This window comes from Chiloscyllium plagiosum, chromosome 21 (assembly GCF_004010195.1).
Source record: "Chiloscyllium plagiosum isolate BGI_BamShark_2017 chromosome 21, ASM401019v2, whole genome shotgun sequence".
Taxonomy (NCBI): Eukaryota; Metazoa; Chordata; class Chondrichthyes; order Orectolobiformes; family Hemiscylliidae; genus Chiloscyllium; species Chiloscyllium plagiosum.
In genome coordinates, this window is record NC_057730.1 from 29,512,410 (window position 1) to 29,535,134 (window position 22,725).

Here is a 22,725-nt window from a genome sequence, read left to right on the forward strand (position 1 = left end):
TTCTCCACCTCCCTGATGCTGCCAGGCTTGCTGTGTTCTTCCAGCTCCTGCTTGTCTACCTAGAGTTCTCTTCCACAATTCCCAAAGGGCTTTTATTTTTTTTAATCTGTCCAGGTAATTGTGTGTTCTTCTGCATTCACTGTGATCTGCCCTGGTGTAGTGAGACAAAATTGGAATGTAATTGCTAAATTTTTAATAAATCCTATTAGATGTACATCTAGTACAAGAATTACATGATGCAATTTACTCATTGCTGCTTTCGTTCTCAGGCATGAGGATGGATCAGTCCGTTTCTGGGATGCATCTGGTGTATCACTGAAATCTCTTTATAAACTGACCACAGCAAATATTTTCCAGACAGAGGCAGACCACAATGAAGGGTTTCCACAGTCTGGGGAGGAGGAGTGGCCTCCGTTCCGCAAGGTAACTTTTTATCTGGTTCAATTACAAGTGTTTCCATTTGAATCTGAAAATTTGCTTGTTTCTCATGCATTGGAAAGTATTAGCTGATGGGAAAATTTAAATTCTCTTTGAGCAATTTTTTCATTGCAGTAAAGAACCATATGCTCTGAGGAGACATGAGTGAAGAATAACTTTCCACTTCTCAGTGTCCAGTGTTGAGGTTAGGCCCCTTTTGTTTATTGCCTTAAATCTTGGGTGGGAAGGAAACTGAACAGAAGTGCAGTTGAGTTTGCAAAATGAGGGAGAGGTGGAACCAGCCTGGCTAAGTTATTGAAGATTATGGGAATGAGCAAGCAAGTGGAGTCATATTTGATGGTATATTGAGAAGGTCATGAGTGGAAAGCCCCATGTCCTCTTCAATTCAATGCAAGTTGTTCCTGCAAGCCCTTTGAGATTTGATATACTGTTGACCAGCGGCGTTTTGAGACCTGGATGAGCAACTCCATTAATTTTGTTTAAATTCAGCAGAGTTGTTCAATGGAGTGTATCTGTTATTACAAAGCATTCTTAACAGTTTAACAATTCAAGATGCTTGGGCAGGATCATTTGAGAAGTGGCTAATCTTTTGCTTTCTATCCATCTTTTTTTAAAAGTAGCTTTTGGTGCACACAGTGAAACTGATCATCTGAATAATTTGGCAAAAAGCATTCTATGGTCATTTGAAAAAAATCTCTCCTCTCTAATGAAATTGGATGTCCTCCTAAGATTCTGATGGGTACAAAAATCAAATTTCCATGGAAAGCAAAGATCCAAAAGGGCAATAGAACATGTTATCATTTGGTCCCTGACCTTATAAACAAATTCATTATTTCTTGTTTTAGTGGTTGTATCTGCCCCCTTGCAGGTTGGCTGCTTTGACCCCTACAGTGATGATCCCAGACTGGGAATTCAGAAAATTTCCCTGTGTAAATACAGTAGTCAGCTGGTGGTTGCTGGCACAGCAGGACAGGTAATTATCCAAATCTTCTGTTTTATAGCACAATGAGTGTACTCATTGGACTCCTTTACTTAACGTTGTGAATGCATAGTCTTTGGGTTAAGATGATGCCTGAAATTTGAGTCCATTTGATCCCCTTTCATGACCAAGAGTTCTGACGTATCCCCATTTTTGAGAGCTGACAAATCGGGAGTCACTTGCTCCCCAAACATGAAAATAAAAATCTGGTCACTGTCTAAACTTGAAGATGAATCTTTTTGAACAAAAGTAATTTAAAATTGCTAAGGTTGCATGTTATAGTTTTCACTTTGGACTGGTTTGTATATACAGCTGATAGGCTATAAAATGGTTTTGTTTCAGACATGTTGATTCCTTCTGCCCCAGGGTCATATTATGACTTTTAATTTTAAACTGGCTTCTAATGATCCTACTCAAGGTCATGGTGTGACTGTGGTGGGATATTGAATCTGGCTAATTATCAGCACTGGGAACTTTTTTTTCTCTCTAAAGAGTTTCTCCCTGGGTGGTCTACTTTGTGTGTCTCTGAAGTGAGTGCTTGATGCTGATACTGACACTGACCATTACATATGGAAAGTAGATGTTTCCAACCTCAACACTATGCTGGAAATCGCTTCAGGTCAGGTAGTACCCATGGACAGAGCAAGCTAACATTTCCCTGATATCCCTCTGTGACCAAAATTGTCTGTCTTTAAAAATGTAATTAAGAAATGTTTGTTTTAATTCTCCCCAGGTTCTAGTTATGGAATTCAATGATGAAAAGTCTGAACAAAAGATCAGCTTGTCTTCAGTTGACCTTCTTCAGGATCGAGAGGGTTTCACGTGGAAAGGTCATGAGAGGTTGATCCCAAAAAGTGGTCTCGTCAGCTTTGCATCTGGTTTCCAGCCCAGCTTCCTGGTTCAGTGTATTCCACCAGCTGCTGTGACAGCAGTGACTCTGCATACTGAATGGCAGCTTGTGGCATTTGGCACCAGTCATGGTTTTGGTGTCTTTGATTACTACAGACAGCAGGCAGTATTAGCCAGGTTTGTGCTAAGTGTTTTCATGTAAATTGCATTCTTCCTCGTCTAAATTGAAGACACGGTAGTGAACAGAACAAGGCTGATGGCTGATGCCTTTGTATCTTTGTGTATTCTTCCTTGACAAATGGGGCTGATAATAATGATAAATTGTCTGAGCAGCTTAGTTTTTAATCCCTGGGTTTCCTGGCTTTCTGAAAACTATCCCCAAAAAATTGATCATTGAGTATTTCTTTATGCTGATTTTTAGCTGTAATGCTGTTGTGCTCTCGCTCCCACACTCCCAAATATATGATGACTGCTGGGTTGGAGCTTTCGAAAAACAGCCTTACCAGAGACAAGGGGTCTTCTACGTCAGACAGTTTTAAATTGTGGCTAATGGCTCTGACTTAATCTAATTCTGAGTAAATAAGGATGGGCACTGAATGATTTCAACTATTGGACCACGCAGGCCATACGTCTTTCCATTGGCTGAAATGTGTATCCTATAATACTACCATGCACTCTGTCAACACCTCCTGTATTTGTTGATCTAAGAAATCTCCATTTCCCTCCCAGTTATTCCATTTGTTCAGCATCAATACAGGAAAGTTAAATCTCATTGTTCTGTATCCTAGATAAGCCATTTCCTTCCTGTATTCTGTGCTACTTTGCAATCATGTGAGCCTTGTCCTAGATTTGTCAAGTTTTCAGTCCTGCAGATCAGAAACTCAGCAGTTTGATTATATTTATTGGGTTGGCAGGTGCACACTGCATCCGAATGACTCTCTGGCAATGGAGGGCCCACTCTCCCGGGTGAAATCACTGAAAAAGTCGTTACGTCAGTCATTCAGGAGGATACGAAAAAGCAGAGTGTCTGGGAAGAAACGGTTGACTCCTAGCAGCCCTGCCAGCAAGGTACTGCTCAAGGAGGGCAGACAATCGATTGTCTGTTCACTCCATTACCCTGCTGAAAATTCATTTCAACTTGTGTTCCTCATGTCACTATAGATAGATACTTCATTACAGTGGTGGTGTTCTCCTATTTTTACAACTTGCTGTGATGTCACTTTCAGTGGAAGGGGTGAACTTAGACTACAGTGTTAGAGATCCTTTCAACACTTTTTTTCTTCCTGATGTGTTCACTTGTTCAGTGCTTTTACACAGTCAATAATGCAATCACACCATGAAAATGGAATAGGTTTGCATTTTTTTTTAACAGTGTGACTTGTGCAGTATAACATTTAGTCTGTTATGGTACAGGATTTGAATTTTGCTTCCTGATTCCATCAGGTTTCAAACCTCTGGTGTAATGTTACCTTAGTCTGCATCAGGCTTTAAACTGGATTTGACTCTTGTATCCAGATGGTTGTCCTAACTGCCATTGAGACTGCAGTTTTAGGAGTTGGTCAGTCCTCTGCTAGATGGAGTGATGCTCCAACAAGATTGTCTGAGAATTTTAGTTTTAAAAATCCTTTTTCATAACAAAAGGTCCAGGAAGCAAATGCCCAACTTGCTGAGCAGGATTGTCCACGTGAAGTGGAGGTGACTCCAGTACAGAGACGGATAGAGCCACGGTCTGCTGATGATTCTTTGTCAGGTGTTGTCCGCTGCCTTTACTTTGCTGACACCTTTTTGCGAGATGGTAAGTGCTGCTTTCAATATCTAACTTTGAGGTGTTTGCATGAGAAGAGCAACTAATCCTGTCTGAAGTCAAATAGAATTATTGAACCAAGTGTCTTCTGCTAAACATAGTCTGTTGGCTAGTCTGTCCTGTTTACCTTCAACTGAGGGTATCAGCATTGCCACGACACCCCAGTCAGAATCTCCTTACTGTGTAGGTGAGATTTGCTTAGTGAAGGTCTGAAATTGGTGTGATGAAAGATGAGGTTTGCATATTGAGTTCTAAAGTTTTGATTTCAAATTAGTGGCATATAAGTGGCCTTTTTTTGGCAGGATTTGAAACATTTAATTGTCAGTTTTTGATAATTTTAAGTGAGTGTATGCTGCTTGGAGTGTTAATGGAATTTTGTTTATACCATGGGAATTTCTCTGGAGAAGGAAGCCATCAAGCATTTAACTTGGAGTTCATTGCTGAAAATGTGTTGCTGGAAAAGCGCAGCAGGTCAGGCAGCATTCAAGGAACAGGAGAATCGACATTTCGGGCATAAGCCCTTCCTCATTCCTGAGGAAGGACTTATGCCCGAAACGTCGATTCTCCTGTTCCTTGGATGCTGCCTGACCCGCGCTTTTCCAGCAACACATTTTCAGCTCTGATCTCCAGCATCTGTAATCCTCACTTTCTCCAACTTGGAGTTCATTGTGAGTAATTAGTCAAAAAAATCAAAGCTTTTGGGACTGATTGGAGCCCATAATAAGTATGGACGCTCCTAAAATGGAAACTGTTCAGAACAGTTAAGGAAATAAGTTAGCTCTGAAAGTGTATTGTTTGGGGAAGCTTCCAGGCCAGGAATGTTTGGTTAGAAGTTTGTCAATTATTAAAAGTCTGAATCGAAGTCCTTGATTTTGAGAGAATTTGAGGAACAAGTCTTCACAGCTCACATGACCAGAACTGAAGAGCCAGTTTAAATAAATTTACAGATAAGGAAGGAAACTTGTCTGGGTTTTGCTCAACTATAGAAGTGGTGACGCTGGGGATTTGGTTTGTGTGTTTTGAAGTTTTAATTATGCTTTACATGAAATAAAGAAGAATAAATTATTGTTCACACCAAATCCACAGCCGTGTATGTTTATGTTCCAGTGAATGCCATGCTTTTTTAAAAAAAAATTGAACAAGTCAGATTTCTTTCTGGGATCTGACTTTAGAACCATCAGCTGAGATCAGACCTTTGACTTCTGTTTTGCTAGCTTGTCTTCTACTTGTCCAGATTCCTAATTCTGCATGCACTGTATCAGTATTTCAGTAATTAATGAGCAAACGACAAAAATTGCCTGAGTAATACATTTTTATTGGTAAGAATTAGAAAATGGTTTACATTAATCAACTTTCAAGTAAAATGGTTGCATTCATTATCATTGAATTTCATTCTTTTGGTGCTGGTTTATATATTATTCCAGCCTCACTCTGGCAGGCAATAAGTGTGTAGTAGTAATTTTGACATTAGCCAGATAGCGGTCAATGGCATACTGGTGCTGGTTTGTCCTTGCTCAATTTGAGGTCTCTGCCTGTTTAGTTTCTTCAGACTGAAGCTCATACAGCTGTCACGTTACACCTGCCACTCTGTATTGCGGAGTAATACTTTTGGGTTTCTTTTAGCCACACACCATGGTCCAACGATGTGGGCAGGAACTAATGCTGGGTCGGTTTATGCTTATGCTCTGGAGGTTCCATCCAGAGAGAAGTGGATGGAAAAATCTGCAGAGGCAGTATTGGGTAAGATTCTTTCCCTTGTGCGCTCATGCATACTGTTGTTCTTGTGTTTGTTTCTAAAGTAACTTTTTTCTCCAATCCGAGCACTGTTACTATGACAAAAGTATTTTAGTTTTGGAAGCCAGTGAATTTGCTTTCACTACTGATTTGAGGCAATTCATTTCAGATTGCTACAACTTGCTGTAATTTTTATGTTCACTTTTTGCCAAATGCTTTGTCTCCTTGTTGCCAAATTGTCACCAAAAGCAGTCACTCAACATTTACTGTACAAAAATCACTCAAACTTGAATACCTCTTCTATGACTTATGCTGTTTGAACAATCTGTTTAAAAGGAGAATAACTCTAGTTTCTCTAGTCCCTTAATATAGTTGATTTTTAAAAAAAACTCTGGAACCATTAGCATAAAATCCTTTTGCACCCTCAAGTTTACAGCTCTCCTCTCCCCAGCATATCACATTGGACATATCAATCTACTCAATTATGATCTAACTATTTTACAATTCCTGACTTCCTAGATTTAAAAGGTTTTTGTGAAGTAGCCACCTGAACCTGTTATTGAAAACTGTGTACGTGCCATTGTTACTTTTCCTGAAATGAAATGCAGTAAGAATTGAACATTCGTTCTTCTTTATCGTTTGTGTCCTATTTCGCCAGTCTATGTACATCCTTCTAGTCTATTAGTAGCCTTTTATTGTTCAGTCCATTGGCGATTGATATAATGTGCAGCCTTTGAAATTATACTGTGTACACAAGTCATTAATTTAATTATATATTTGAGAAATTGTTTTAATACTGACCCATGAGATACCAATTGTACTTCCCTCTAGTCTGAAAATATAATTCATAAATGAACTATTTGACAGCTATGTTGGATTTACATTGCCCTTGTCCCTTGAATTTCATGGTATTAGCTTTACCAGCAAATCTTTTTTGTGGTGTTTTTGTGCAATGGTATTTGAAAGTCCATTTGTTCATCAGCTTTAACTACTATCTGCATTAGCTCAATCAAGTCAATCAAACATGATTTTCCTTTAAATCTGGTTTTAAATTCTATTCCCTGTTTCTTTTTATATAGTTGTAATCATCTATAGCATCTCCAGGAGCCTGTTCAGCCCATTGCGTTTGTACACTCTCTCTGGAGAGCAATCCCTTCAGTTCTGCTACTTTGTTCAATCCCTAAATTCTGCAATTTTTATTTCCTTTTGGTGTCTATTGAATTTTCTTTCTTTGTTTCTGCTCCTACTACCCTCTTCGGCAGCAATTTCTAATCATCCCTTCAATTATTAGAATGTGTCCTCTGGGGAATGGATTTGGATTAGAAATGAGCATATCTGAAGTTGTAATTCTGTTGATTTTTCTAATTGCGGATTGAGCATAAAGTACATTGCAATGATAAAATGTAGCTTTAGTACCTACTTTATCATTGGAATGACACCTGTTTAAGGTGTTGCTGCAAGTAGGGACTGTGCCAGTTTCTTCCTAATAGCGCCACCCTCTTAGCTATGGTGGGCTGGAGACTAAACTGATAATAGTGGTGAGAAAGAGGAAAACTGGAAATAAATATCATGTGTTCCTTTTTTTTGAATATGTAACTTGTTAGGGACTGAGCAATAAGAATCGCATAATGATTTGAGGGTACTGTCTCAGATGAGTAGTAGAGATCAGAATTTGCTTGAAGAAACTAATGTTTGTGCAAATCACTATGTATAGATCATGCTTTCTCCCCTTGGGACTGATGACTTAGTACCTAACACTTAATAAATGTTTCAATTCCTTGCACTTAATTTTAAAATTAGATTCCTTAGTGTGGAAACAGGCCCTTTGGCCCAACAAGTCCACACCAACCCTCCGACCAGTAACCCACCCAGACCCATTTCCCTCTGACTAATGCACTTAACACTCTGGGCAATTTAGTATGGCCAATTCACCTGACCTGCACATCTTTGAACTGTGGGAGGAAACCAGAGCACCTGGAGGAAACCCACGCAGACACTGGGAGAATGTGCAAACTTCACAGTTGTCTGAGGCTGCAATTGAACCTGGGACCCTGGTGCTGAGGCAGCAGTGCTAACCACTAAGCCACTGTGTGTCTCATCCTTAAATAGCAAGTTAAAGGTTGAGGAAGGAAATGGTTAAACTTGATTGATTGTACAGGTACGTTATGGTGGGAGGATTTGAGGAGGCTGGGGTTCTACATACAAACAAAACAAATAGTATTAGGATTTCCCACATGGCTCCTTGAACCTGCTTTGCCATTCATGGTGCCTGATGTGATTGTGGCCTTAACTCTACTGTTCGAATTCTTCCCAGTACTGTGTTCTCAAAACAAAATCAAGAATTTGTCTGTCTCAATCTTGAATATATTCAATGACTCCATCTCTCTAACCCTGTAGGGTAGAGAATTCCAAAGGTTTGCATCCTGCAGACTGAAATTATTTCTTCGAGCCTGCCTTGATAGATGACTCCGTATGTGCAAGATAGAAGCAGGAGCTGTTCAATAAGATATTGGCTGATCTGCCTCAGACCTCAATTCCTGCTTCAGGCCAGCTCCTCATAGCCTTCCACTTCATGATATTTTAAAGATTTATCTACCTGTCCTTTAATACTTTGTCTAGTCTTCACAACACTTTCTGGGTTAGAGCATTCCAAACATTCTGAACCCTTGGAGTAAAAGTTTCTGTTCTGAAGGCCATGTCCACCACTAGTGGAAATATTTTCTTGACAATTACGGTGTCAAACCCTTCAATATTGTGGATTTTAATAAGATCTCCTTTTTACTCAACCCATTTAGCTGTTCTTTATAAATCAACCCTTCATCCCAGGAATCTTTTGAATTGCCTCTGATGCCAATGTATCCTTTTTAAATTTCAAAACCAAAATAGCACACAGTACTCTAGGTAAGATCTCTCCAATACCTGTACAATTGTAGCACGACGTCCCTATTTTTAACTCCTTCACTCCTGTAATGACTTCAATTCCATTTGCTGCCATAATTACTTGCTGCACCTGCAAGCTAACTTCACTGAAGTATAGAAACCCCACTGGGCAGAGAAATGTTGAGTCTGCACAGACTCTGCAAATAGCATTGCATACTATATCCCCAAAACCCTACATTGACCATAGTGTACCCACCTCACCTGCATAACCCTGAACACTGGGGTGATTTTAGGGCACCTGCCTGAAACTTTGATTTTTCTCAGCCTCTGGCCTGACCTATGCATTTCCATCACCGCACTTGGATTGGCCATGCTAAAAATCAAGACATCTAACCTGTACATCTTTGCACTCGGGAGGCAGCCCTTTCAGATGCAGGAGAACATGCAAACTCCACGCAGTCACTCGAAAATCAAACCCCCTATACCTGGTACTGAGGCAGCAGTGCTAACTTTGTTGCCCAGATCCTTCTGCACTGCACTTTATTTGGGTGCAGAAGAGAAGTGCTTTTTTGTTTGCTTTTTTAAGCTCCTGATATTAAGGTTTTTAAAACAAGATGGATTTGGGGCCCAGCTTAATAAAAAGTGGCCTTGCAAGAAAACTGTAAATTCAGTGATTGGTAATAGCTGTTAATGAGTACTATAGATCAAATTTTAGACTGAAGGTGAACAGGAGAAATATTTTATGACAAATTAAAAGACCATTTGGAAGATATTAGAATTCAGAATGAAGTGAATACAATGCAGATGCAGGGTGAGGCGGTATGTTCTACCTGCATGATGTGGGAGCTGATATTCCATTGTGGTTCAGTGACCACATCTGTAGCAAGTCTGAGCTTCTGTTATTGCAACATGTCAGGGAGGAGTAGAATTACCCAGACATTGTGCTTTGGGAGGCAGTCACGCCCCTAAATTAACTACTTTGAATTTGGTCACGATGGGGATATGAGTACAAGTGATGCTGGGATCCAGGAGGTAATGCTGAAGGAACTCTAGACCTTGAGCTTGCCAAATCTAGTTGTAATCAGGGATAGTGTAGTCGGGAATAGACAGTTAAGTGTGGCCAATCTTGAGAGTCATGAAGGTTGTATTGCTGTCTAGTGCCTGGGTTCAAGATCTCATCTGGGCTGCAGAAGAACTTGCAGTGGGAGGGAAAGTGTTACTGTGGTCTGTCATGAGCCTGACCTCTGGTGGGCAAGTTGTTGGAGGGAATCCTGAGGGACAGGGTGTACATGTATTTGGAAAGGCAAGGACTGATTAGGGATAGTCAACGTGGCTTTGTGCGTGGGAAATCATGTCTCAAACTTGATTGTTACTACTTTAAAAAAAAACTGAGGATTGAGGGCAGAGCAGTAGATGTGATCTGACTTCAGTAAGGCATTCAACAAGGTTCCCCTGGGAGATTGGCAAGGTTAGATCTCATGGAATACAGGGCGAACTAGCCAATTGTATACAGAACTGGCTCAAAGGTAGAAGACAGAGGGTGATGGTGGAGGGTTTTTCAGACTGGAGGCCTGTGACCAGTGGAGTGCCACAAGGATTGGTGCTGGGTCCTCTACTTATCATTTTACATAAGTGATTTGGATGCAAGCATAAGAGGTACAGTTAGTAAATTTGCCGATGACACCAAAATTGGAGGTGTAGTGGACAGCGAAGGGGATTACCTCAGATTACAACAGGATCTGGACCACATGGGCCAATTGGCTGAGTAGTAGCAGATGGAGTTTAATTCCGATAAATGCAAGGTGCTGCATTTTGGGAAAGCAAATCTTAGGACTTATACACTTAATGGTAAGGTCCTAGGGAGTGTTGCTGAACAAAGAGACCTTGGAGTGCAGGTTCATAGCTCCTTGAAAGTGGAGTCACAGGTAGATAGGATAGTGAAGAAGGCGTTTGGGTGTGCTTTCCTTTATTGGTCAGAGTATTGAGTACAGGACATTGCAGCTGTACAGGACATTGGTTAGGCCACTGTTGGAATATTGCGTGCAATTCTGGTCTCCTTCCTATCGGAAAGATGTTGTGAAACTTGAAAGGGTTCAGAAAAGATTTACAAGGATGTTTCCAGGGTTGGAGGATTTGAGTTATAGGGAGAGGCTGAACAGGCTGGGGCTGTTTTTCCCTGGAGTGTCGGAGGCTGAGGGGTGACCTTTATAGAGGTTTACAAAATTGAGGGGCATGGATACGGTAAATAGGCAAAGTCTTTTCCCTGGGGTCGGGGAGTCCAGATCTAGGGGGCATCGGTTTAGGGTGAGAGGGGAAAAATGAGACCTCAGGGGCAACTTTTTCATGCAGATGGTGGAACGTGTATGGAATGAGCTGCCAGATGTGGTGGAGTCTGGTACAATTGCAACATTGAAGAGGCATTTGGATGGGTATATGAATAGGAAGGGTTTGGAGGGATATGGGCTGGGTGCTGGCAGGTGGGACTAGATTGGGTTGGGATATCTGGTTGGCATGGACAGGTTGGACTGAAGGGTCTGTTTCCATGCTGTACATCTGACTCGAAGTTGGAGAGTTGGATCTAGAAGGTAGGGGGGAGAGGAGATAAGGAAACTGGTGAAATTGGCCTTGATCCAGTGTTTGCAGGGTCCCAAGGTGGAAGATGAGGCATTCTTCCTCCAGGTGGCTAGAGTTTGGCCATCGAGGAGGCCCAGTACTTGCAGGCCCTTGACAGAGGGGGAGTGACAAGTAAGGTGGAGGGAGGGAGGGTTGGTGGGGGTCATGGATCTAAAAGGGAGTTGCGGACGGAATGATCTCTGCAGAACGCAGATAGGGGTGGAGAGGGAAATGTCTCTGGGGTCCAAGTGGCAGTGGATGGTGCATTGTACCTGGAGGTTGGTGGGGTGGAAGGGGGGGGGTGTTGTGTGTGGTTTCTGGAGGTCTTTGCGGTGAAAGTGAGGACTCTGGATACAACAAATCATCCTCTGCCACACCTACAAACAACAGACCGCTCCACTTTCTGAATACCATTTTTGTCTCACTTGTATTCACTCCTTCACTATGGTCCAACTCAAAAATGTTGGACCTGAGGGATGTACCTCTCTCCTAGAACCAAGTGAAGATGAAACTACTTCCCACCCTAATGCATCACAATGCCTGAAGATTAGACTGCAACTCATCAACTTTGAGGTAGAAGGTCTCTGCAAATATGACTGTTACAGATCACGTTGGTGTCACCAGCTCCCACAGCACCTGCCTTGCCTTTTTTTCTTAACTAATTCGGTTTCCAAGTTTTGAAACCATTTTAAATGTCGGTTTGTAGCTTTTAATCTAGGAAACAAGTTTTCATCTTTTTATGCTTGAGACCTTTACTTCAATGGCTAACATTTTTTAAATTTGCTTCTGTTGAGTAATACCTTTTCATTATTGATATCTTCCCCCAAATTGTTTTATGCACTGAAATTTGCATTTGGGTGAAGCTGCTCTGTGATTACTCACTTACATCCGCTTATTCTATTAAAATCTTGGATTCAGAATTAATTTCCGAGCACTTTAGGGTATTTAATCTAAACCAGTTAGAGAAGGGAGTAGTAGAGAAATGTTCACTGCTTGTTTTTCTGTGCCGACATACTTTGGTTTCCTCATCCTTTTGTTTTTCAATCAAACTCCTTGACTGTAAAGTAGTCCATATGCTCCCTGCTAGATTTGGAAAAGTAGAGATTTTTTGTTTCAGTTGGATGGATGCAGATCTCATTTTGAATTTAGAAGGAATCATAAATATATTAACCTGTCAATCAAAAACTGAATTTGAGTGACAATATAGAGCTCCCTAATAGTTGCAGTGAACAAGAGAGCATTGAATTTATGAAGAAATTGGAGGAATAAATGGGCAGGATTGGAAGAAACACTTAAAGAATAAATACTAAAGCAACAAGGTGACCTAAATAGTCTGTGGTACTAGAGATTCCTATTCAAAAGCTGTTAACCCAATTATGATGTCAATTGCTCATTGTACAGTAATGGGAATAATTGTTTTGCTCCATCTAAATTTAGGTAAAGAAATTCAGCTGATGCACCGAGCCCCTGTGGTATCAATTGCAGTATTGGATGGACGAGGAAACCCTCTCCCTGAGCCATTTGAAGTCTCTCGTGATCTTGCTAAAGCTCCAGAGATGCAAGGCAGTCATTCTGTGCTAATTATTTCTGAAGAACAGTTCAAGGTAATGTGAAGAATAGAAATTTGCCAGTTTGTTTGCATAAGGAATGGCTTCTGATTCTGACAGGATTAGATATCAGATCGCTTTGATTGTAACAAGCTTAGAGACACGAAATGTGCATGAAACAGAGGCAGTACTTGAATGGTTTTAAACCAGAGACATTGGAATCTAACAGGGTGTAATAGATCCAGGCCAGATGTAACAAAGGGAAGAAACCATTCAGCATTTAGACATGAACTGTACTGGCATGGAATCTTCCAATTTCTTTTCAAAGTGGAAAATCTGCATGGTAGGGTATGTTCATGCAAATGAAGAAAGGTGTAGGAGCTGTGATGTAATTAAAATGTTAACTTCAGGGTTGGTAATATACAGCAGTGTACAGTGGAGAGGAGGCTATAGATTTTCCTATGGAAAAGTCCATAGCACCACGCAAAGAAAAACCAACAATGGGACTATTAGACCAAGTGTTTGTCAAAACTTTCTACCTCCAAATCCATCTGTCTTCATCCTCCAGCTTATCCAAAACTCTGCATCCAGACTCTGGCCAAGTGGCATTTACCAATCAAGTCCTCTGCCCACTGACCTACATTGTCGACTGAAAAAGCTTTTAACACACTGATTCTTGTGTTTTAATGTTTTCAATGGCTTTATCTATCTTTTTCTGTAACTACCTCCTTGCCTGTAGTATTCTCAAATGTTTCCTGTTTGCCTACTTGCACATTCACCATTCCCCTTGCCTAACCATTTACAAGTGTCTTCAGCTGCTTGACCCTTGAATTCTAGAATTTCTTTCGAGGTATATTTGAATATAAAACTAATCTTCAGTGCATCTAAACTAGATTTTGACGATTTCCCATAAGCTGGTTGGATAGAAGCTTAGTTGATATATCTTGGTTCTGGCCTTTGGCAACAGGTTTTATTTGTTTGGCCAAATGCCATGGAAGAAATTACTAACTCTTACAAAAACCTAATTTGCATGCAGTTGAATTCTTGCTCTTAATTATTGGTTAACTATGACAACCGGTACCCTCCTGCCATCTAGAAAGTGGTCATGTAGAGACTGAGTGATATGTACTGAATTGGTTTGGATGACCTAAAGTATTATATCTTTATGTATAATGACAGATTTTGCAAAGCACTGAAAGGCTTCCATGGCTGCTCCCAGTGAGGAATTGAGTTGCAGGGCAGGGGAATTGTGATTCTTTCCTGTGATTTATTAAAGCTTTTTTGTTTTTTTGGTAGGTGTTTACACTGCCAAGGGTGACTGCTAAGACTAAGTTCAAACTTACTGCCCATGAAGGTTCTCGAGTGCGGAAATTGGGGTTAATGAGTTTCCCAAGTGTGGCCTCAGATGACTATTCAGAGAACTGCCTGGTGTGTTTAACGAATCTGGGAGACATTCACATCTTCACAATCCCTGGGCTGAGACCACAGATGCGCTATGATTGCATCAGGAAAGAAGACATCAGTGGCATTGCTTCGTGTGTTTTCACAAAGACAGGCCAGGGTAACACTCTCTGGTTTGCATAATGTTCAGTATATTTCCCAGCAGTTAGTTGCAATTGACACATTGCAGTCTTTCCCAGGGTATAGTCTGTTTATCCCACCACCAGCTATAATATGCTTGGCTTCTCCAGTGATGTAATTGGGATAACCTTTTGAAAATACTTGACTGGAATTCCCTATCCATCTGTGTGCTATTCTAACTTGGTATAATGCTAATTTCCCCTCCCTAATCAGCTAAGGGCCATATTAAAGATGGCAGATCAAAATTGGCAGATATCAGTGATGCCCACCAAGTCATATGTGGCTGCAAGGGGATCAGGATTGGGAGCTCAATATTCAGGCATCTAAATCCTATTGAAAAGATAAGCAGGTGAGCAGAGGGGATGGGGTTGCCTTATTAGTAGGAAATGAAATTAAATCTACAATAAGAAACAAAGTAGGTTCAGATGGTGTAGGATCTGTGGGTAGGATTGAGGAATCTCCAAGGTAACAAAATGTAGTTTATGTCCAGGCCTCCAAACAGTCGTCAGGAGCTGGGGTGTAAGATACACCAGGAGAGAGAACTTTGTAGGAAAGGCAAAGTTCGTGATCATGGGGGATTTCAATACACAAGTGGACTGGGAAAATCAGATTGCTTGTGGTTTGCAAGAAAAGGTATTTGTGGAATGTCTGAATGGCTTTTTTGGATCAGCTTGTGGTGGAGCCCACTAGCACTGGATTTAGTGTTCTGTAATGAGGCAGACTTAAGGGGGCTTGAGATGAAGGAACCCTTAAGAGCCAGTGATCATAATGATTGAATTTACTCGGCAACTTGAGAGGGAGAAGCCGGAATCAGAGGTAATGGTATTGCAGCTGAATAAAGGCAACTACAGAGGCGTGAGGGAGCAGCTGGGTAGAATTGACTGGGAGAGGAGCCTAGCAGGAAAGACAGTGGAACACCAAGGGCAGGAGTTTCTGGGAGTAATTCAGGAGACACAGCAGCGATTCATCCTGAGAGGAAAGAAGCATGGTACAGTGAGGATGAGGTAACCATTGCTAATAGAAGCAAATTACTGCAAATGCTGGAATCTGAAACCAAAAGAGAAAATGCTGGAAAAAGCTTTGACAAAGGGTCAGTTAGGCTCAACGTCAGCTCTTTTCTCTCTCAGATGCTGCCAGACCTGAGATTTTCCAGCACTTTCTCTTTTCATTGCTGATAGAAGTCAGGGATAGCATAAAAGCAAAAGAGAAAAGTGTGGGGAAGAACATTGAGAAGCTTACAAAGACCAACAGAGGGGAACAAAATAGGGGAAGATTAAATCAGCGGGTAAGCTAGCCAGTAATAAAGGAACACTAGAACCCTTAGATATGTAAAGGGCAAAAGTGGACATCGGGCTGCTGGAAAATGACGCTGGAGAGATAGTAATGGGAAGCAAGGAAATGGCTGAGTACCTGAATAATTACTTTGCCGATCTTAATGGTGGAAGATGTGAATAACATCCCAAAAATTCAGGAGAATGAAGAGACAGCTGAATATGATGGCCATCGCCAAGGAGAAGGTGCTAGAAAAACTGTGGCCTGAAGGTGGATAAATGACCTGGACCAGATGGATTACACCCCAGAGTTTGAAGGGAGATAGTGGATGCATTAGTGGTGGCCTTTCAGGAATCACTAGAATCAAGGTTCCAGAGGACTGGAAAATCACTAACGTGACAGCCCTATTTAAAAAGGGATTGAGGAAAAATGGAAATTTACAGACCTATTAGACCTAACCTCAATAGTTGGTAAGATCTTTGAGTCCTTTTGTGAAGGATGAGATTTCTGAACACTCGAAGTGTATGGTAAAATAGGACAAAGTCATCATGGCTTCAAAGGGGAGGTCATGCCTGACAAATCTGCTAGAATCCTTTGAGGAAGTAACAAGCAAGTTAGACCAAAGAGACTATGGATGTTATCTTCCTAAACTTCAAGAATGCCTTTTGACAAGGTGCTGCACAGGAGGCTACGGAGTAAAATATGGGTCCGTGGTGTAAGGCAAAGTGCTAGCATGGATTGAAGTTTGGCCCTGTCAGAGTGGGGATAAAAAGCTCCTCAGGATGGCAGCTGGTGACAAGTGGTGTTCCGCAAGGCTGTGTTGGGATCACAACTTTTCGCTTATACATTATCTTCTAGATGAAGAAACCAAGGGCATTCTGGCTAAGTTTGCAGATGGCACAAAGATAAGTGGAGGGGCAGGGAGCATTGAGGAGGCAGGGAGGCTGCAGAAAGATTTGGACAGTAGAGTGGGCAAACAAGTGGTAGATGGAGTACAATGTTGGAAAGTGAGGTCATATGCTTTGGTAGGAATAGAGGCATGAACTCTTTTTTTTTCTTCGAAAATGGGGAGAAGTCAGAAGTGCAAAGAGACTTGGGAGTTCTAGTCCAGGATTCTCTCATGGTAAACTTGCAGGTTAAGTCAGTAATTAAGAAGGCAAATGCAGTGATGGCATTATTTTGAGGACTTGAATATAAAAGCAGGGATGTACTGGCTCTGGTCAGAATGCATTTAGAGTATTGTGCACACTTTTCGGCTCCATATCTCAGGAATGATGTGGCCCTGGATCGTGTTCAGAAGAGGTTCACGAGAATGGTCCCAGTAATGAAAAGCTTAACTTGAATGTTTGAGGACTGTCTATACTCAATGGAGTTTAGAAGGATGAGGGGGTGATCTATTGAAACAGGTAGAATACTGAATGGCCTGGACAGCCTAAAAGTAAAGAAGACCTTTTAGAACAAAGCTACTTATTTTAAGGGACAGAATGCTGTAGTTTATTTAAAGCTTAATTTTTGTCTCCAGGCCCATCTTTGATTTCAGTTTTGACTAGTGTTTTTGACTTCTACCTGTTTGCTAGTTCAAGATAAAATTAAATTGAGGTTGATTTTTTTGTGGAAACTAATTTATGCCAAAAATTTTGTTGTCACTTTGTACCAAATTCCTTTCAATTACAAACAAGTGGTTAAAATCACTGAAGTAGATTTTGGAATTACCAACCTTTGTAACTTTAGTCAAATTAATACACCAAGTTGCTGCTGTGCTGATATACTTTTGCTGTTTTAGGCTTTTACTTGATATCTCCATCTGAGTTTGAACGATTCTCCCTGTCTGCCAGGAATATAACTGAGCCACGTTGTGTTGTGGGGTTGGAAGGTTCAAGAGATCACTTGAGCCCAGTCACTAGTCCACAGTAAGTTGCACTTTGTAGGTGTTTACATTACATTTACATTTTTTGCATTACATTACTGTGGAAACAGGCCCTTCGGCCCAACAAGTCCACACCGACCTGCCGAAGCACAACCCACCCATACCCCTTTATTTACCCATTACCTAACACTACAGGCAATTTAGCATGGCCAATTCACCTGACCTGCACATCTTTGGACTGTGGGAGGAAACCCACGCAGACACTGGGAGAACGTGCAAACTCCACACAGTCAGTCGCCTGAAGCGGGAATTGAACCCGGGTCTCTAGCGCTGTGAGGCAACAGTGCTAACCACTGCGCCACCGTGCCGCCCACTTTTACAACATGTGCAAATACAACTTTGTATGTGTATGGGTATACAGCGAACTTTTCATTTAACCAGCACCAGGAGTGTGCCAGTTGATCAAAAGGTCCACATAATGTAAAAACAAAGCAATAGAAGCATAATGCAGAGGGTATACACATCACTTGTTATGTACAGCATAAATCACTTGAATAACAATGCAACTTTTCCTTTAAACTTATTAGCAGAGTCTTTGCACTTGTGCTTTCGACTGATTAATTGGATGTTGTGGAGGTTGCAATACAGTAAACCTGTTATTAGAAATAAATTTTCTGTTCATAAGGTGCCGGTTAAAACAAAGCTTGCTGTATGTGGCAGGGAGTGAGAGGATGTTGGTTGGATAATACAATCCCTCCACAATAATCCCTTTGCCTTCCCTGACCAAGTCAATTTTGTATCCAGTTTTCCAACTTTACATGGGTCCCATTTGACTTAATCTTCTAGACTGCTGACCACAAAGAACCTTGTCACATGCATTACTAAAAGTCCACATATACCAACATCCTCTGCCCTACCTCATTAATCATTACAGTTTTTTCTTTGAGAAAGTGACAATCAAGCTTGATGCCAGACCTGCCTTGCATAAATCCCTGCTGACTATCCCAAATATGTTTATTCTTTTCAATGTGAGTAAATCCTGTTCCTAAGAATCTTCTCCATTAAGTTGTCTACCACTGACTTGAGCCTTACCAGACTATAACTTCCTGGATTATTTCTGTTGCCCTTGAGGGAAAAACATCGGCCACATACAGCAAGCTTCTGGGACCTCCTCTGTCTCAAAGATCTCTGTCGAAGCCCCAGTGATCTCTTTCCTTGCGTATAGGCTATTTGGCCCATCCAGTCTGCTCTGCCATTCAGTCTTCTTCCTTGCACCTATCATAGTGCAAATCTAAATAGGTTCTGGGGATTTATTAACCTTTAATGTTTTCCAAGGTCAACGTGTCCCAGGATATCAATATACCCCTACTTTAATTTTTCCATCATCCATGACAGTATGAAAGGTTGGGTTTTTGCTGCTAATCTGTATTTACCCTCTATAGCTGTCCTGTCTCTGACTTATGGCTGCAATTTGGTTTCCTGCATAAATGATGTTTCCTTTTCTAAATATTCAGCAATAACTTGCAAGGATCCCCTAAAATGAGCCAAGCGAATGGAACTCACAAACTTCAGAGCAAAGAGGAATGCAATTCGTTGGGGGCTGCTGATGGTATGTTCCTGCTGCTTCTCCTTCCTCTGGGTGATATGTAACAGGCTGTTAGAAGCATTTAATCACTTGGCTGTGAAATGAGACCTTTTGAAAGTAGAGATGGAGGGTGAATAGCCTGACCGGCAGCGAGTACAATCCTGGGAAATATGTAAAAATATCTTAAATCAGTTGGTTAGTGGAAGTTATTATATTGATGATGAAGCTCAAATTGAATTCAACTGGTTTTAAAAATATGTAGAATGCTTTGTACTCTGTCTGCTTCTAGTCAGATACTGAATCGCTCGAAGCAGAACAGACTTCGGAGGCTGAAGCAGAGTTAGGGCCCAAGTTCTGGGGGAAAGACCAGAAAAGAAGTTTGAGCTGATTTTTTTTTTTGTATCCCAGTATGGGTTCAATTAATGAATATCAACAGCAGAACAGATTGTGTACAAACTTGCACCAGTAAAAGGGGATTTTAAGTCTGATCCTGCAATACCATGCAAAATAAATTTCAATTCTATCTCACATCCCCTCACTCATCATAAATTCATAAGATATAGGAGCAGAAATAGGCTATTTGGCCCATCAAGTCTGCTCTGCCATTTAATCATGGCTGATATGCTCATCGCCCCCATTTTCCTGCCTTCAGCCATTACCAATTAAAAAAGTCTTAACACCTCAAATTTACTGTCCCAGCATCCACCACACTTTGGGGTAATGAATTTCAGATTCACAACCCTTTTGGGAGAAGTAGTTTCTCTTCAACTGTTAGAATAAAGGGGTAGCAAATTTCAGACTGTCCTCTTGTCCGAGAATGCCCCACAAGAGGAAGGATCCACTCCACGTTTTATTTTATGAATACCTCAACTTAATCTCCCCATATTCTTAATTAGAATACAGGCCTAAACCGTGTAATCTCTCATGATAATCCTCTTATCTCTGGGATCAATCTAGTGAACCTCCTACGAACTGCCTCCAGTGCCACTACATCTTTCCTCAAATAAGAGGACCTGTGCCCTCATCTACAAAACAATACCTGCCTGATGGTTTCCATCTTGCAGTCCGTCTCAGTAAAAACAGAAGCCAAACTGCAGTCCTGAAAGTTCATAAGAGCTGGTCAAGCAGAAGTTATCCTGGGAGCTGGGGAAGTGAATGGATACAGCAATGCAGGATTTCTAATAATGGCTTTGAATAAGGGGAAATTTCATGGGGGAAGTAATTATTTTACATTACAAGGGTGAAATGCCTCCAATCTTGGAGCAGGAAAATGCAAATTCCTTGTGGTTAACTTTCTTGATTTTTGCATTAACTTGGAGCCAGGATGTTTCTCCTGTGGGTGCATTAATGTCACAGTTGCTGTATATACTCATGTAAAAGTTGATCTCCTGTAAATGTCGTCAACTTTTGGCCAAAAACTTGTATTTTCCATATCTCGTGTAAAAGTCGACCCTACTAATTGCATTATAAACCCACTTAAATGAAATCTCATTTGTTCATTCATTGATACCAGTAACTCTGCTCATTTGCTTTGTTTACTATATTGCGTCTCCATCCATTCATTTGTAGCTCTACTTTGCCCACTTGGTTTACTACAGCATGTTATGATTCATTCAGACTGGTATTAAGTCTATTGGTACTTGCACTTTGTTCACTATGTATCCAAAAGCTAATATTGTTAAAAAGTTAATCATTTTAATATGGCATTATATCTAATTAAAAGTGAGAGATATTAGCTACATATGTGACAAATATGTTAATGTTGCTGAGGCTCATTGCAAGAGTAAATGGAAGGGAAATGGAGGAATTCAATAGGAAAGTTCAAGATGCTTACCCATTCGGAACTTGAATGTTTCATTTTAAGTGTGCCATTCTACCAGGCCATGACTATGTTGAACAGTGATTTTTGCAGGATTTCAGTGAATTTTTGACATGTTAAATTTTCATACCAGTATGTATAAATACAATTTGCAACCAGTAATTCATTCTAGTTTCTCCTCTTTTATCTGGGAACTACCTTTACCATAATTCATTGTTTTCTTTTTTACCTGGGATTAATTGAGTGATCAAATCATTTCTGCTTTTAACATGGTATTTCGAACTGCAGCATGAGTTTCAGCCCTCCAAAACTAGTGCCAATGTGATAGTCAACCTTATAAATTGAACCTTTAAATAGACTTTGACATAATGGCCTCTTGAGGCATTCAATATATTAAGTCAGTGCAGATTAAATGGGCTATTCGACTGTAATCCCATGTCCAGGTGATTTGTGGTGCCATGTTAAGCTGATAAATCTGAAGGGTGGCAGACATTTCATGTGGAACATAAACAGCATGGGGATGTATTGGGCCAAATAGGCTGTTCATGCTGTAAATACTTAGCAAGCCATTACTACCTTAGTTATGAAATTACCTACTTTCTTTGTTACTCAGGAATGCTTGAAGATTTACAACTCCCATTGTCCCAGACTCCACTTGACTCTCCCAACAGTAGTGCTGATATCACTTTGGACACCACTGGTGACCTAACAGTGGAGGATGTCAAAGATTATTTACCGTGAGTGTTTTTGATTGTGCACAGCATTCAACATGTGAAATTAAATAGCATTTCATGATCTTATTACTGTTTTTTCTTCCTTAATTACAAGAGGCCCAAGTGTGGAGCAGGACCTCCGATTTGTACGTGTCTGGTTTTATACTCTCATGCTTATTTTCTTTAAAATTTAAAAATATTTAATTTAATTTTTAGGCTTTAGAACTATCCCATCGCTATTTAGGGATTTGTTTACACAGGACTTTATCGACCTTAAAACTGGCTGTGTATAAATGTGATTGATTTCAAGTTTTCCACTAGCAATAAATCACTTGAAGAACCATAGCACCTGTCAAAGGCTGTGCTGTTTTGGAGTTGTACGATTTCCAGTTTCCATCTAAATGTGGTCAAACAATTGGCTTGATGTATCTTCTAAAGGTCAGTATAATGTTCAGAATAAGTGGAAGTCTAAAGAGCACTGCATGTAATGTGTACAAAATGCAAAGAACTGCAGATGCTGGAACTTAAAAACAAAAACACATTGCTGGAAAAATGGGAGTCTGGCAGCATCTGTGGAGAGAAAGCAAAGTTTGTTTTTGATCCAGTGACTATTCTCTCAGCTTCAGCAAAATGAAGGAGCTCGTGATTGACTTCAGGGAGGTGATGGGCATGCCCCATCTCTATCAATGGTGCTGAGATGGAGATGGCAGAGTCGAGTTCTTAGGAGTGATTGCTAACAATCTGTCTTGGCCCACCCAAGTCGATGCAGCGGTCAGACAAAAACGACAACTACTCTTCCTCAGGAGGCTCGCGAAATTCATATTCACAAGGGCTCTTAGCAATTTTTATAGGTGCTCCATGGAAAGCATCCTATCTGGATGCGTCACAGCATGGTATGGCATCTGCTGCTCCCAAGAAACTTCAGTTGTGATCATAACCCAGTCCATCATGCAAACTAGCCTTTTCATCCTTTGACTCAATTTATACTTCCTGTTGCCTCAGGAAAGCAACCAACACCATCAAAGACTCCTTCCACCCTGTTAT

At 40.8% G+C, this 22,725-nt stretch overlaps 1 protein-coding gene across 3 annotated transcripts in view; it reads left to right on the forward strand.

Moving 5' to 3' along the window:
- The window catches only part of llgl1 (LLGL scribble cell polarity complex component 1), an 88,025-nt gene that overhangs the window by 57,998 nt on the left and 7,302 nt on the right, over nucleotides 1-22,725 (forward strand). For 2 of the 3 annotated variants that reach the window (XR_006314787.1, XR_006314788.1), the window contains exons 12-23: nucleotides 270-423; nucleotides 1,307-1,411; nucleotides 2,151-2,443; nucleotides 3,181-3,334; nucleotides 3,908-4,061; nucleotides 5,694-5,810; nucleotides 12,735-12,901; nucleotides 14,141-14,405; nucleotides 17,481-17,607; nucleotides 19,079-19,173; nucleotides 21,582-21,705; nucleotides 22,003-22,119. Coding sequence is in view for 1 of the 3 variants with exons in the window: in XM_043711626.1 (XP_043567561.1) it covers nucleotides 270-423; nucleotides 1,307-1,411; nucleotides 2,151-2,443; nucleotides 3,181-3,334; nucleotides 3,908-4,061; nucleotides 5,694-5,810; nucleotides 12,735-12,901; nucleotides 14,141-14,405; nucleotides 17,481-17,607; nucleotides 19,079-19,173; nucleotides 21,582-21,705 (1,755 nt within the window). In the remaining 2 variants the exon portion in view is untranslated. The remainder of the gene's footprint in view (nucleotides 1-269; nucleotides 424-1,306; nucleotides 1,412-2,150; nucleotides 2,444-3,180; nucleotides 3,335-3,907; nucleotides 4,062-5,693; nucleotides 5,811-12,734; nucleotides 12,902-14,140; nucleotides 14,406-17,480; nucleotides 17,608-19,078; nucleotides 19,174-21,581; nucleotides 21,706-22,002; nucleotides 22,120-22,725) is intronic. The other variant, XM_043711626.1, reaches the window with a different exon arrangement.